The 16528-nt window shown below is 48.5% G+C and overlaps 1 protein-coding gene across 7 annotated transcripts in view; it reads right to left on the reverse strand.

Annotated features, from left to right (window-relative positions):
* MOK (MOK protein kinase) overlaps positions 1-16528 on the reverse strand; it is a 57642-nt gene that overhangs the window by 13105 nt on the left and 28009 nt on the right. For 6 of the 7 annotated variants that reach the window (XM_047735459.1, XM_047735456.1, XM_047735458.1 and 3 more), the window contains exons 3-4: positions 10217-10306; positions 8744-8814 (exon numbers count right to left, since the gene is read on the reverse strand). The exons of the other annotated variant lie outside the window; for it this stretch is intronic. In XM_047735459.1, the coding sequence (XP_047591415.1) occupies positions 8744-8814; positions 10217-10306 (161 nt within the window). The remainder of the gene's footprint in view (positions 1-8743; positions 8815-10216; positions 10307-16528) is intronic. 7 annotated transcript variants of the gene reach the window in all.

Consider the following 16528-nt stretch of genomic DNA (forward strand, 5'->3'; position numbering starts at 1 on the left):
CTTGGACCCTCACTTGGAGAACCACGCCCCACCACATCCCTCTTGTCCATGGAATGTTCCAGCCACATTCCCCCGTAGATGCTTCCGCACATGCCTCCAAAGCTCTCCTGCTTCACCCCTGTGCTCAGGCCGTTCTGTTCTAGGAGCACCTTCCCGGCCACACCCACACATCCAGATCTCCCAGCACACACTTGTCACGACCGTCATCCAAAATTGCACTCAGGAAGGTGGAGTCCTCTACGGAAAGTCTAACCCACCCAGTCTCCACCATCACCAAGGGATGCTTTAAAATGCAGACTCCCGTGGGGGGCCTCTCGGTGGCTCAGTCGGTTACGCCTCTGACTCTGGTTCAGGTCATGAGCTCAGGGTCGTCTACTTGTCCCCCTCCCTCTGCTCGTGCATGTGTACTCTCACTGTCTCAAATAAATAAAATCTTTTTAAAAATACAATAAAATTGGGGCGCCTGGGTGGCTCAGTGGGTTGGGGCCTCTGCCTTTGGCTCAGGTCATGATCTCAGAGTCCTGGGATCGAGCCCCACATCGGGCTCTCTGCTCGGCAGGGAGCCTGCTTCCTCCTCTCTCTTTGCCTGCCTCTCTGCCTGCTTGTAATCTCTGTCAAATAAATAAATAAAATCTTTAAAAAAATTAAAAAAAAATACAATAAAATAAAATGGTGATTCCCAGCTCCAAACCCAGACCTAATGAATCACAAAACAAAACATATGGGCCAGGAATCTGCATTTCTCAGCTGCTCTCAGTTCCCCAGTGTAAGAGCCCTCTTTGGGTAGTGACCCTTCCTTTCCTCTTTGTTCCCCCCACCCACCCACTCATAGTCCCGCAGGTAAGGACATGGCTCCCCCTACCCCAGTGCCCCTCTGTGAGAATCCCTGCCTACGTGAGGGGGCTCCTGAGGGGAGGGAGGGGCAGTGTGAACCATCTGGAACCCTGGTCTGAACAACCTTGGAATCCACACCCTTGACCAAGAGGGGGCTGACAATCCATTCCCTACAAAAACAAGATCCTAACTTTCCAGACCTGAGGCTCTACCTGGTTCCCAATAGATTCCCGTTCTCAAACATCTTGCAACAAGTACGAGAATTAATCAACCACTCGTAAGCGCCTGTGTGTCCTCCTGAACACCAGCAGACCGTGAATACTGCTTCCCTGTCTGCTGTGCCTATCCCGACCAAGTTAATTTCGTCTAGCTGATTTTTTTAACCAAATATCCTCACTAAGAAGATTCTAAAGAATGTCATGTACAATATCCATCATGTAAAATATATTTCCGGGAACACAATGATAAGCTGTGGCATTGGCTGCGGGGACTAACTGAAGGAACGTGGCCACCAGTGTAGTCCACCCTGTAACACAGTATCTCGCACACACCCCCTCCCACGAGAGACCCCATCCACAGGCCTATGCCAGGCTCTCCCGCTCAGGCTCAGAGGGGCATGCTGGGGTCCAGCATGGCACTGGCATATAAATGGTCTACCAGCTACACCTTGGCCCAGAGACTGCGCCCGGGGCACCAGGCATGCACACAGTCTGCATTATGGCACGTGGATCTGGGGTTAGAGATGCCGACCTGCAGCGGGTAGCAGGCGGGACATCAGCCTCAGCTGGAGCCGGAGCCATCCCCCACACCCCTCCCTTATCAACCATGGCAAAACTCAAGGACGGCTCCTCTGGTTCCACTCTAGGAAGCCAGCTCACCTTCAGCGGGCGCTGGACCTTCTGTGAAATCCCACTTCCTCACCTCTGCTCCGGAGGCGAGCACACGGGATGGGGAAGACCTGAGGCCGGCCTGTAGCGCCCGCGCACTAACCACCGTGAACATGGTGGGGGCGACGAGGAGGACAGCAGTCGCTTCACTGAAGACCGGGCAGGAGGCCACTGCTCTAATGGCAGCAGCTCCACAGACCCCCAAGGAGTTAGACCCATTTCATTCCCATTTCACAGACAAGGACCAAGGCTCACAGGCCTGACCCAGACCCACCATCCTCAGACACGCAGGGCAGGGGAGCTCTGTGCCGCGGCCACATAGCCCACCTGGGGCCACGCTTCCAGAAACCACAGCATCAACACTAACAGGCTGGTGGCATGGGCTTGGAAGAAGATTCCAGCAACAAGAAGGCCGCATCACCCTGAATGGCACAGAGCCCTACTGCGTAAGGAAAACGAAGACATCGGTCACTGGGTCAAAATGTTTCAAGGAAGTGTTAGGAACGACAAAAGATTCATTTCACTGCCACTTTCCTTTTTAAATACTCATGAACGTGATCTGGGCGGAAACTGCTTAAACAGAGCCAAAGAGCTCTTTTAGCAAGGACAGAAGTAAAATTACTAGGTAGGTAGAGAGCTATGTGCTGGAGATGACAGGCCGTGTCCCCGCTTCCGTTCATATGTACGGTCGGTCGGTGAGATTGACGTGACATAAAAATACCACCGATCTGATCTGACACGGTGACATCTGTCGCAGGTAATAAGGCACACTGCCTAAGCTCTTCACGGAAATGAACTGTAGTGCTGTGTTTACAGTCAAACCACACTTCAGTCCCCAATATCACGGGTTTACTTCAGGTGCCTGCCCGACCCACAGCCTCTGAAAGGTACAACCCTAAGGGAACAAGGCCCGGCCCACTGGACCTGCGACAGCCAGCACCCCAGCAGGGGGCCAATGGCCGGGACTTCTGGGCCTGGCCCATCTGCTGCCACTGAAGGCTCCCAGGGTCTGAGTGGCCACGTCTGCCAAAAGAAGAGGGGAGGGACAAGCAGACGAGGAGGGGCAGGGGACCATGGGGGCCAGTGGTGGCCTTGACATCCAGACCTTTCCCGGTTCCACCTCCCAAGAGGCCTGACTGAGCTTCCGGCAGCAGATGCGAGGTTTGACCGTAAACTCCCTCTTTCGTATGGGAACCAGCTGAATGGCACGTGCTCCCTGCAGTGAAACCAACCTACAGCCCTCGCTATCTATAGCCACCAACTGGTAGATGACACTGTGTCACACAGGCAACAGTGCTGGGCACTAGGAGGGCACCCGTGCTGGAGCCAGCGAGGCCTCACTGTCCGAGAACGAACGGCTCAGTGGCCGGAGGGGGACACACAATAAAGCAGCAGATACACGGAAACGAGAGCAAGATGCCACCGAGTGGGGCAGGGGAGGTGAGGGAGCCGGCACCCGACGCTCTGAACCAGGCACCGCAGGGTGGGGCACAGTGACCTAGCCACTCAAAAAGCAGAGTAATTTAACTTGAAACAGTTAAAAAAAAAAATCAGATACAAGTTAAAATAAGAGATGCCTCTGGGGGTGCCTGGCTGGCTCAGTGGGAAGAGCGTGCGATCTTGATCTTGGAGTCGTGAGTTTGACCCCAACCTGGGTGTAGAGATCACATAAACAAGTAAAACAACAATGCCGCTATAACCAGGTTACTGTCTTCACCAGTCTCTCCTAGCAAACTCCCAGACAGGCTTCCCCCCTGGGTGCCGCAAGCGCAAGCCCCTGAGGCCACCCCCCAGGACGGCTCGCGGCGCCCAGGCACGCCAGCTACTCGCCCCTGCCAGGGGTGCTGCCCAGTGCGCGGCGGGCAGAGAGGCTCCCCGTCTCCGGGTCGCTCTCCTGCCGCAGCTCTCCCCTCGCAGCTCACGGTGCAGACCCATCCCGACCCCGGCCTCGCAGGCGGGGCATGAAAGCCCAGAGCAACGTTCCTCAGGTTGTTTGTAGCTGGGAGCTCCGGATGGGGCCGGGTCCCGCCTCAATCCGACCCCTCGAGAAGGAGGCTTCAGGCCCACCTTGCGGGGCCAGCCGGGAGGAAGGGGCATCCCGTGTGAGCGCAGACGGGTGGTGGGGCGGCTTCCTGGCTCCGGCAGAGGCGACGGGGTTCCGGAGCTGGTGGCGGCAACAGCAGCCTGTCTGTGCAGAGGCAGCAGCCCCTGCGGCAGCCCAGCCCTGCAGGATCGATTCCAGAAGCTGCTTCCCGGATACCATGTCCGGAGCGTCTCCTCAGCCTGCCCGGTGACTCCGTGAAGCCGTCCCGATCACACACGTCCCTTGGGGTTAAACGGGCGGGAACAAATGCTGCTCACTGTCCGTAGTGGGAAGGGTCGACCGATACGTCCACCTATGGCCTGTCTTTAAACAGTCTTTAAACAGAAACGTTCTCTGGAGAGCATAGTCTGTGAACTGATGCCAGTCCACGGGCTGCTTGTTACTGGTTTAAGAGATGACAAGACCTAGAGCAACCGGGAACTTTTACGATGACTCAGCACTGCTACGACATCGAAGCCCATCACCATTTTTCCAGTACTTAATTTTTATGTATTTTACAAAAGTTCTGGTCCACAACAGATTAGGAGAAAAAATGAACACACTAAAAACTGATCTTCCACTATAGGTAGTTTTAGAAACACTGGTCTGTACCCCAATCAAAAGATGCTTCTCCCTGCTTTAAAACCCACTAATGCTTCCCATTGAACATAGAATAACCTGAATTCTTACTCTGGCCCTACCCACCCCACTGGCCCCTACCTACCTCGCTGCCTCTAACTCTCTTCCTTGTGCTCCAGCCACACTAGCCTCTTAACATCACAATGGCCTCAGGTTCTTTGCAGTAGCTGTCTCTGTCTAAAATACTCCATCCCCGTCACTCTGTGATATGACATGTTATGTTCACTCAGAACACTTATCCCTGTCTTGAACTCCTTCTTTTTTTTTTTTTTTAAGATTTTATTTATTTGACAGACAGAGATCACAAGTAGGCAGAGAGGCAGGCAGAGAGAGAGAGAGGGAAGCAGGCTCCCTGCTGAGCAGAGAGCCCGATGCGGGACTCGATCCCAGGACCCTGGGATCATGACCTGAGCTGAAGGCAGAGGCTTAACCTACTGAGCCACCCAGGCGCCCCTCTTGAACTCCTTCTTGATCATTTCTGTACTTATTCGGCATCTTTCTCTTCCTCAGAGTGTGGGCCCACATGGGTGAGACCATGTCTATCCCCAATATGCCCACTTCCAGAGCAGCGCCTGGCACGTGGCATGAATGAGACTCCTCTCCTGCCTCTCTTGCCTACACCAGCCGCTCTTCCAGGCGAAGCCCAGTCATCTCCGCCTCATCTGACACCTACTGGACAAAGAGAAAATTACCCCAAGCAATTCATTTTCTCTAATGACGGTGACTTTCATACGGTTCCTTCTCCTCAACAGACTACACCCTCCACGAAAAAACGCATCTTCTACTCTTCTCCTCTACCTTCACCAGACCTTGGCCATCACTGCGCATCAAGCAGACATCCCAATAACCTCTGTGACCATCCTTGTGCCATGAGCCGGCTCTTCGAAATCTGACAGGGCTGCCGTGAGAGCAGTCATTTAAGAGAAACGAACCATCATTCTCGTAGGAAACGCTTTAGTGATGGATTCAGGTCTCAGTAAGTCGGTGTTGTTGTCAACAAGGACAGATAACTAGCAGGTGCACGTTCACTGGAGGGCACTGAGCGGGGGGCCAGCAGCAGAGACCCAGGATAGTGGTGGAGCCGGATGGTTAGTGTTTCAGTCAAACCAGAGTATAAGTTCTGACTCTACTATTTATTAATAACTTAACCTTTGGTTCTCACTTAATCCCGGAAGCCTCGATTTCCTCATCCACAAAACAGAGACGACGATGAGGGTAATGATGAAGATGGTGGTGATGCCAGGCACCTCAGGCTGTCAAGAGGCTGCACGCGTGATGGTTAAGAACATCCCTGCTGGAAGAGGCTGTCCAAGTCCAAACCCCCTGTCCACCACTTATTAAGTACATAACCTGGGACAAATTACTTATCTCCCTGCTTCCATTTCTCCATCTTTAAAATGGGTATAGTAACAGCGTCTATCTGAACGGCTGTCGTGAAGGTAAAATGAGTTAATTCCTACAAAGGCTAAGAAGAGCGCCTGCCCGGTGGTAAGCCTTGAGGAACTGTTGGCTGTTACAGTGATCACTGTATTGCATCAATGCTCAGGCAGGTTTTTTCCCTTCACATTTTAACATCTCTGAAATCCTGAGGAAATACTGCCATATTTAGTATCTTATGGTGACCGCATGCCGGTTTCCCCATCTTTCCACATCTCTAAAACTAGGATACCCCTGAGCATCTTAGACCCTGTGCACTGAGCACAGCCCTGGCCTATGGAAGACACTCAACATTTACGTGATGAGTCAATGTCTGTTGATCTAAAATATAACATTACTTTTTTTTTTTTTTTTAAAGTAGGCTGCATGCCCAGCATGGAGCCCAACAAGGGGCTCAAACTCACGACCCTGAGCTGAGATCAAGATCAAATGCTCAACCGACTGAGCCACCCAGGCCCCCTGGAACATTCCACTTCCTACAATCTCTCTCTGTAGACAAATACTGTAAGAAATGTATTCGATTTCTTCCATTGTATAATTCTTCTACTACTGGGAACAGAAGATATTTCTTTCTAAACCAAGATTTCTCAAATGTCTAACTACAGAGAAACTTGCTGGGAATGATCCCCTCCCCTTGAATTTTGAAATTTCACACTCTCAGAAGCAATAATCAGAACTCTAACATAAGGCACATCTCACACCAAAAGGCCCGCTACTAAATACAGGAAGTGATTATGTAGGTTCATTAAGAAGCAAAATGTTGGTTCATTGGTAAGAAAAAAAATTATCAATGAAATATTAAGGTTTGGTGGTTGTTTCTCTTGATTATATTAGGGGCTCTGTCCTGATGGACAGACGTACAGACAGGATCAAAGAGCATAATCTGTGTCAGACAGAATAGATGAGAAAATGTAATCACAGAACAACTCATTTATCCAGACTGTTTGAAACAGATGCTTAAAATGTGAAAATTTCAGATCAATAAGGTCTACTCCTTCAACTTCACGTGAAACTCTTCTCTATAGCCATCACTTTAAGTGTGGATCTTTTCAAAACATTTTCTTTTTTGGGGTGCCTGGGTGGCTCAGTCATTAAGCGTCTGCCTCTGGCTCAGGTCGTGATCCCAGGGTCCCGGGATCGAGCCCCACATCAGGCTCTCTACTGCGGGAAGCCTGTTTCCCCCCTCCCGCTTCCTCTGCTTGTGTTATCTCTCTGTCTCTTTCTCTGTCAAATAAATAAAGTCTTAAAAAAAAAACAAACAAACCATTTTCTTTCTTCACTTTCCTACTTCCTCCATCATGCTACTGGCGTGGCTTGCTGACCACCACCCACCACGAGCTTGGGCACTCTCTAGCCCATCCCGGGGTCGCCTGCCCAGACTGCTCTTGCTTGTGCTGCTGCTATTGCTGGCGTCCTCACGTTTCGTATTTTCGGTTTCCTCGCCCACTGTAGGACTGTCACCTGTCACATTCTGTTATTGCTGATGGGCCACATTCTAGAAGCTCATTCTAACCAATGGCTCTATTCTTAATAGGTTTTAAACCAAGCAACCTGATAACTAACTTTGTTAGAATTGGACTTAAAACACAGTTAAACAGATCCCTGAATGATGGGCTTACCTGTGAATAAAATGCACAAGGTCTGTCATATAAATAGCATTTAGCCCCAGATACATGGCCAACTCCTATTTTTTTCAAAAAGATCCTAAAGTTTTTAGATCCAAAAGTTTTTCATCAATGTCTACAGATGTATAAAAACTTGCCTGTCTATGCTATTTATTTTATTTTATTTTATTTTTTTATTTATTTATTTGACAGAGAGAGATCACAAGTAGACGGAGAGGCAGGCAGAGAGAGAGAGAGAGGGAAGCAGGCTCCCTGCTGAGCAGAGAGCCCGATGCGGGCCTTGATCCCAGGACCCTGAGATCATGACCTGAGCCGAAGGCAGCGGCTTAACCCACTGAGCCACCCAGGCGCCCTATGCTATTTATTTTATTAGTAATTTACTAAAGCACACATTTCCAATCACATATAAAATACACTCGTTTGATAATAACGCTTTTTTCCACTTTCCCACGTGGTAACCATTTCATTTGAGCTCTTCGTGTGCAACTAAAACTCTGTTCCAAGCCTTAACTAGTCCCTCACAGAACACGGAGCAGCTGATTTGTTTCCATGTGTCCAAGAAGCACGAGGCAATGTGTACAAGACCACACGTCCGGGGCGTTTCCCAGGGGCGTCTCCGAGGCTCCTGTGTCCCGACACCTGACACACCTGTGCAGCCGCTCCCCCAGGGAGACTTGCTACATGGGCCGACCATCCGTCTTCTTCTATCCAGTTTCCTCCAGTGACCTCTCGAAGCCTCCAGGACCAGCCCCAACTGAGGCCGGCTCAGGCGCACGTGCTCTCCTCAACGGTGCTTTAGTTCAGAAGAAGGTGAGGCGCGAGCACCCTGGGGTGCAGGAGGGACTGTGCAAGGATGCAAAGAGAAGGGGTCGTGTCTCTAGTCGGGGGGGATTACACTAGGGGGGAGCCCTGCCTTGTTCTGAGCCGAAGAACGGAGTGCTGACCGCGGCAGAGCCAGCAGAGCGGCCCCGGAGGGACCTGAGGCGAGGAAGGCCTGAGCGGTGTCTGCTGCCCTGGGAGCCACCCTCAGCCAGCTCCCAGCCAGCCTGAAGGCACAGTGTGCCAGGTAGACAAAAAGGCCAAAAAATACCTCCCAAGCGCGAAGTGGCTCAGTACCGTGCATTTACGGGAACGCCCGTACTCTGGTGACTAGCGATTTTGAGGACGAAAACAAAGCATATGGGAACTACAAGCTTTAAAAGGAGATCTTAGATTAGCTCACAAATTATTCTACATACCTCGTATTAGCTCATAAATATTCATGTCCATAAGTTCACATATGAGTGCAAGAGAGCCAGATTTTCTGTCACTGAGGAAGAAAGCAGGTTTGTAAGAATGTTTTATCTTAATCAGAAAACAATCAAGTACTTAACTCATTGGCAAACATCTCCGGTAGACATAAAGCTCTCCCGGAGCAAAGGCTGAAGTGTCCTGACTGAAGCAGGCGCTGTGATTTTCAGTCAGTACTTCAGGTGAAATTAACTTAAAATAAGAGTAAAACCTTCACTTGGAGCAAAAATTCTAAACGCTTGCCCCCTTTGTAATGAGTTGTGTCTTAAAAATATAAAATTAACTACCAGCAGACAGGAGAAAGGAGGCTGAAGAGTTGGCTGAGCAAAACAGGAAAAAGAATTTAATTCATCTCCGTGACTGCAAATTTAGCTTTAATTTACCTAAACTCCTTCCATGTAATTGGGATAAATTATAATCGGGGAACAGAATCCACAAAGCGGTCAGGGGAAAAGGGAGAAAGATGGGTCACAGCAGACCTGTGGGGTGTCTAGGCCTTGCCTGGGCTGGGGACAGAGGCCTCTGGCCCCGTGGGTGAGCCCCAGGCGGAGAACATGTCATCACAGCCCCCGCTCAGGGCACATCCAGTGGGGTGGTGTGTCAGGAGGCCCACGCGAGGTCCCAGACGCAAGTGCCTGTGAAGCACGGGACACACGGGCAGCGTGGTGACAGCCACACTGGCTACTCCAAGCACTGCAGGCCAGGAGGCCACACAGCTGTGACAAGATATTTCACCCAGAGTCCTCTGATTAAAGCCTGCCACACTTGAACTGTCAGAGACCTGGCTGGTTTTAAAGCAGCGGGAAGAGCCACCAAGGGGCTTCACCCGGCGTGCACCCCCTCAGGACCTACGAAAGGCTGGTCCCGGTACCCTGGGCCTGAGCTCCTGCAGAAGTGCCGGCATCTTGGGACGAGCTGTGCTCTGCCTTCTCGACGGGCAGCTTAGCCTTAGGGAAGCTGTTCTAGAATTAGAACAGAAAAGTCCTCTGGATTACATCAGCTGCAGGAAGGCAGCAGCTCTCACTGCCTGAGACGGTGCACGAGTGGCAGCGGGCGGGGAGAAAGCGAGTGCAGCCCCAGGCACGCGACACCGGGGCTCTCCCACGAGGCCACCATCCACCCTTGAGGCCTTGCCCGCCCAGGCCGCTTCTACGGAGAGGCCTCCCCGAGCTGCGGGAGAGGAGCCGTCCGAATGCTGCGTGCTCTCGTGACACGGAGTCACCCAGATGAAGGCACAGCAGCAAGAGGGATCAGACACACGTTTGTCCCAGGGAATAAATATGGGACTTAAAGTGAAATGAAAATGGTTACTCCCTGAGCCACAGAGCAAATATTTTAAACATCTACACGGTTTTTCTTAAAAAGCGATGTAATCGTTGTTATCAAATTGAGATGATTGGTAAAGCCCCTAATATACTTACAAAACCACTTCGTGCAACGTAAGAATGTTTGGGTGCGGATTCAGGCGCCTCAGAGCTTGTATCTCCCGCAGGTTGTTCACGTGCTCAATACTATTGTGCAGGGAAAAGAAATAACTCGCTTTTAATTTAGGTCAGCTTTCATTAGGGTTATTCAGTCATTACCTGTTACCCGCGATCACAACCGAAAACCTCACGAACATTTCAAGCAAGTTAATCGGCTTCCATTTCTCCTGTCAGCAGCTCAAGTTCAGCACGTCTCGTTCTGGTTATTATCTGATTAAAAACCAAGCGTCTTATAGCTTTGGACATACATTCAGATCTTCCCCACCTAAGGTCCTGAAAGAATACCTTGGTAGTTTCTTTTATGATTAATAAACATACATTGGACGCCTGGGTGTCTCAGTCAGTGAAGCGTTTGCCTTCGGCTCAGGTCCTGATCCCAGGGTCTCGGGATCGAGCCCCACATCGGGCTCTCGGCTCAGTGGGGAGCCTGCTTCGCCGTCTCTCCGCCTGCCTCTCTGCCTACTTGTGATCTCTGTCTGTCAAATAAATAAATAAAATCTTAAAAAAAAAAAAGAAAACCAGCTATCATACCCCAAAACATACTCTGCTTATTGTGACATAATTCTTTTCTGCCTCTATAGACATTTCTCTCAGAAATAATGAACTAATGGATTTGGAAAGGCAATTTCCTCTGAGCATCACTAGCCTTTGTTCAAATAAAAAGATTTTTATTTTCAGAAAATATAAATCAACTCTGTTCTCTTTTAAAAATCATGAAAAAAAATCTAAAAGACTGGAGTTAACTATTTGTTTTTTAAAGATTTCATTTATTTATTTGACAGAGATAGAAAGCACACAAGCAGGGCGGGTGGCAGGAAGAGAGAAGGAGAAGCAGACCTCCCACCGAGCAGGGAGCCTGATGCGGGGCTCGATCCCAGGACCCTGGGACCATGACCCAAGCCGAAGGCAGACGCCAAACGACTGAGCCACCCAGGAGTCCCTGGAGTTAACTATTTTTCTCTGCCTTGGAGTTGCTTTGAATCTTACAGTCAGGTGACATTCAGGGTTTTTTTTTTTTTTTGGTTTGTTTTCACTGTCCTACTGGACACAGAAATAATCATGGGATTGAACACAGAGGAGTACAGGCAGCCTCTGTTCCAAAAAGAACCAATGATATCTGCCATAAATGGATTTTTTTTTCTGCAACTGGAAAAAATTCTAATTACCAGGTCAAAGTCTAAAAAATAAAAAATTATTAATCATGCAATTTCAACATTTCATTTTATTGGAAGTGTTTTTTTTTTAGATTTATTTTAGAGAGAAAGAGAGAGAATCTACATGAGGGGTGGAGACGTGAGGGAGAGGAGGAGCAGAATCCCCTCTGAGCAGAGGATCTGATACCATGGGGCTCGATCTTTGGACCCAGAGCATGATCTGAGCCAAAACCAAGAGTGGGACGCTTAACAGACTGAGCCATCCAGGCGCCCCGGTTTATCTAACCAATCCAATGTGTAAGAAGAAAGTCCTTAAGCTGAAGGGGAAGAAGAAGCAGTTATATTAATATTAGACCAAACAGATTTCAAAATAAAGGTTATTACTAGCTATAACAACTTCATGATGATGGGGCAGGACACCGAAAAGACAGGACGATGTGCTGAATAGGACAGCTTCAGTACACAAGCAGTAAAGACTGACGGTGGAAAGCAGAAGGAGCTGGAAGCTTTGGGACCCCTCTACATCACTGAGAAGGTCAGCAAAGATGCACAAGATCCTAACAGCACTGCTGACCACCCTGACCTAACCAACCTTACATGGAACTCACATTTAACACCTAAGCACAACGTGCTCTTTACTCCGACGAATACGCTAGACCCAAAGATAAGTCTCAGTAAACTTCCAAACACAAAGACTTACAGAACACGTTCTCTGACCACAATAGCTTATGACAGTAAGCAAGCTAGAAGAGCCCCAAACATCTGCAAATCAAACAACACTCTTGTAAATAAACCACTGGGAAAGAAGAACTCACAAGGAGAATTAGAACACATTTTATTTTATTTATTTATTTTTAAATTTTTAAAATTTATTTATTTGACAGACAGAGATCACAAGTAGGCAGAGAGGCAGGCAGAGAGAGAGGAGGAGGCAGGCTCCCTGCTGAGCAGAGAGCCCGATGTGGGGCTCGATCCCAGGATCCTGGGATCACGACCTGAGCCAAAGGCAGAGGCTTAACCCACTGAGCCACCCAGGCGCCCCTAGAAAACATTTTAAACCAGCAATAAGAAAACACAACATATCAAGATGCACAGAATGCAGGAAAACAGGGCTTAGACGTGTATTTGTAGCTTTAAATGCTTATGTTAGGAAGAAATGGTTAAAAATAAATTATCTGTTTTCACCTTAAGGTAGACTAAGAAGAGTAAATTAAACCAAAGTAGAAGAAAAGCAACACTAAAGAGGAGAAATCGATGGCCCAGAAAACAGACGAATAAGGACGCCTGGTGGCTCAGCCGGTTGAGCGACCGACCCCTGCTTTTCGCTCAGGTCGTGATCTCAGGGTCATGAGAGCAAGCCTTGCATTGGACTCTGCACTTAGTAGGAAGACCGCTTTGGATTCTCTCTCCCCCTCTTCCACCCCACCCCCACCCCGCACTTTCTCTCTAAAAATAAATAAATAAATCTTAAAAAGAAGAAGAAGAAAATAGACAAATAATAAAGAAAATGAACAAACCTGAAGCTGGTTCTTTGAAAAGATTAATAAAACTGATAAACCTCTACCAAAACCAACGAAGGAAAAAAATTATATAAAACACTACCACCACCAAATGATATCAGGAATGACAGGGACCATCACTAGAGTTAGATATTAAAAAGATAAGAGGGGGGGCGCCAGAGTGGCTCAGTTCGTTAAGCATCTGCCTTCAGTTTGGGTCATGATCCCAGAGTTCTGAGATCAAGCCGTGCATTGGGCTCCCTGCTCAGCAGGGAATCTGCTTCTCCCTCTCCCTCTCTCTCAAGTAAATAGATAAAAACCTTTTTTAAAAAAAATATTTTATTTATTTATTTGACAGACAGAGATTACAAGTAGGCAGAGAAGCAGACAGAGAGGGAGGAGGAAGCAGGCTCCCTGCTGAGCAGAGAGCCCGATGTGGGGCTCGATCCCAGGACCCTGGGATCATGACCTGAGCTGAAGGCAGAGGCTTTAACCTACTGAGGCCCCCAGGCACCCCGAACCTTTTTTTAAAAAAGGACAAAAGGGAGTATTAGGAACTGTATGCCAATACATTTGACAATTTAAAAAGACAAACTCCTTGAAAGACATAATTACCAAATCCGACACAAAACTGAAAACAAAGTAGCCCTATGTTTACCAAAGAAATGGCATTTGTTATCAAAAGCCTTCTCACCTGATGGAAGTGTTCCAAAATGGGATTACGGTGATAGCTGCACACCTGTATAGCTTTCCTTACAGCGGTGGACTTTCAGGGTATGTAAATTATATCTCAATGAAGCTTTGAAAACCTTATAAAAATCCAGAATCATTTGGTATGGTTCTACTTGACTCTTCAACATTCCATGGCCCTGATACACCGCAGAGCCATGGCCCACTATGCTGCGTGGTGTGGGTGAACCTTCCCCACAAAGGAAACTTCTAGGCCCAGGTGATTTCACAGGGGAATTACTTCGAACATTTAAGAAATACTCACACACGTTTCACAAAAGAAGGTTTGTGAGTGGCTGATAAGCACACGAGTGAGTACCCATCATCACCAGTCACCAGGGCAGTGGAAACTAAACTAAATAAGGTACCACTCGCCAGGGTGGCTAACATCTAAGACTAACACCACCAAATGCTGGGGACGTGCAGATCGGTTGTGACTCTTTCATTGTTGGTGGGGATGGAAACAGGAAAAGTGCTTTGGAAAAGGGCTCCGCCATTTTTTCCATGAAACACCTACTCTAGGCTCTGGCGGTTCTATTCTAGGGAGCTGCGTGAGAAAAATGAAAACCTAGATCCCAACGAGGCTTGAGCATGAGTTTTAACAGCAGCTTTATTCACAACAGCCTCCAACCCAAATGAGTAAAAGTCCATTGCCAGGAGAACGGATAAACAGCTGGTGTGTTACTAGATAGTAAACAGGTATAAACTACGGGCACAACAGGGCAGGGGAATCTCCAAGACCTCCCGCTGCACCAGGAGAGCGGGTCACCGGAGCATGGTGGGTGATTTTGCTTTCGGTGGTTCCATTTAGTACAAATTTCTAAGAGAGGATGAAGGGAAAAACCCAGAGCAGTGACTGCCTGGGATGGGGGTGGAGAACTGCCATGAAGGAGTCTTATAGGTGACAGAAATATTCTAGCTCTTAATTACATGAAAGTAGCCGTTTGCCAAAATTATTAAAAAATGTGCATTTTAACATATGCAAGTTCCGCCTTAAAAAAAAGAATGGTGCATGGACAAGCAAGTGGGAAAGGAGCCCTTTGGAGACGCACAGGAAATGAACATGATAGGCGTGTTGATTCCAGTGGCTGGATACCTGGGGTCCGTTATACTGCTCTGTGTACTTTGTATACGTTTGAAATTTTCCATAATTATATTCTTTTTAAGTAAAAGAGCTTTTAAAGTGACTCATTAATTTCTTATCTTTGTTTTTACTTATAACCGTCCAAAGCAGAATTTATTTCTATAAAAGTGATTTGAGGACCATTTAGTGATGGGACGTGAGAAAAACCGTGTGCCAAGTCAAGACCAGACCAGACCATCTGCAGCACTGAAGAGCACCACGAAGAGTGCTGGTCCTTCCCTGGGTCCCACGCTGGGCTCCACTGCTTGCTGGCTCGGTGACCCCAGGCAGGCAAGGAAACTCAGCTCTCCGACCAGGCTTCCCTAAGGCAATGACACCATCCATCTTTCCTCCCGGGCTTCAGTGAGGACTCAGGGCTCTACGCACATAACTGGCACTGGGCCCAGTGCCAGACACGTGGCCAACAACCATTGTCCTCTTTGTCATGATTCCTGCTGTTGCCCACTTCACTTTTCTAAAGTCTTGAAACCCCCACTCACCTGCACTGCCCCACGGCAGGTTGATCTATGACTACGGATCTCAGGGCAAGTGCTGCGCTGAGTGCCCACTGGCCTGACCCCTCACCAGGGTCCTGTGAGAGACAGCCTCCGGGTCTCCGCATGGCACACACACAGCAGCTGACACAGAGACTGAGGAGCTGTCCAAGGTCCCATAACTTCAGAGCCCGAGCTCGTCCTTGTGCCGACCAGGAGTAGCCCGTATGTGTGTCTTACTGCTTCAGGACACCAGAGAGATCTTACAACTATCAGGACTACGGATTTTTTTTTTTTTTTAAAGAAACCCATTCTGTTTCTTTACAGTATTTCTTTTCTTTTTTTTTTTTAAAGATTTTATTTATTTATTCGACAGAGAGAGATCACAAGCAGGCAGAGAGGCAGGCAGAGAGAGAGGAGGAAGCAGGCTCCCCGCTGAGCAGAAAGCCCGATGTGGGGCTTGAACCCAGGACCCGGGATCATGACCTGAGCCGAAGGCAGCGGCTTAACCCACTGAGCCACCCAGGCGCCCTCTTTACAGTATTTCTATAGGAAGAATACAAAATACAATCATAGCAAAAAAGAAAAAGGGGGAGACCTGTAATGAACTGTTGCCCTTGTGGTAAGGACAGGTGGAAACCAGGGTATCCAAAGGACTGGGTCACACCGCAGGCCTCCAGCAAGTAAATCACTTATCCCCAAACTGAGCCTCTGCGCCATTCTGCAGGAGAATAAGCCTCAGAAGCTCAAAGTGCCTTCCTGACCCAGTACTAGCGAACGGGCTTCTCTGACCTCACCCGGACGTCACATTAGCAACTATTACTGCAAACGCAGTCAATTTCTATTTTTGTAAAAGTGAAAGGAAGGGACTGGAAGTAAGACTTGGAGGAGGTGGGAGTCAGAAGCTCCAAATACCAACCTCATTCTGCCCGTGTGACTCAGCGTGATCTTCCTGTTACTGCTCCTCATTTCTCATGCCACCCACACAACTGTGCAAGGTGACTTTGAGCATTTACTTAGGCGAGGATAAATCAGCAGAAATGCATTTTTAAAGAACCTAAAATTATTCTTCAAGTGCACAAGATTACACTGTTTAATAATGATAGACACTCCAGGAATCCAGAAGCTAGAAATATTATTTTCATGGTTTAAAAAAAAACAACAACATTAAACCTGTGGATCAAGTATCAGTGACACTAGAGCTTCCAACAAATTACTGGCAATCTCTTTCTTGAAATGACTGCCAAGGC

This window comes from Lutra lutra, chromosome 7, assembly GCF_902655055.1.
Source record: "Lutra lutra chromosome 7, mLutLut1.2, whole genome shotgun sequence".
NCBI classification, from domain to species: domain Eukaryota; kingdom Metazoa; phylum Chordata; class Mammalia; order Carnivora; family Mustelidae; genus Lutra; species Lutra lutra.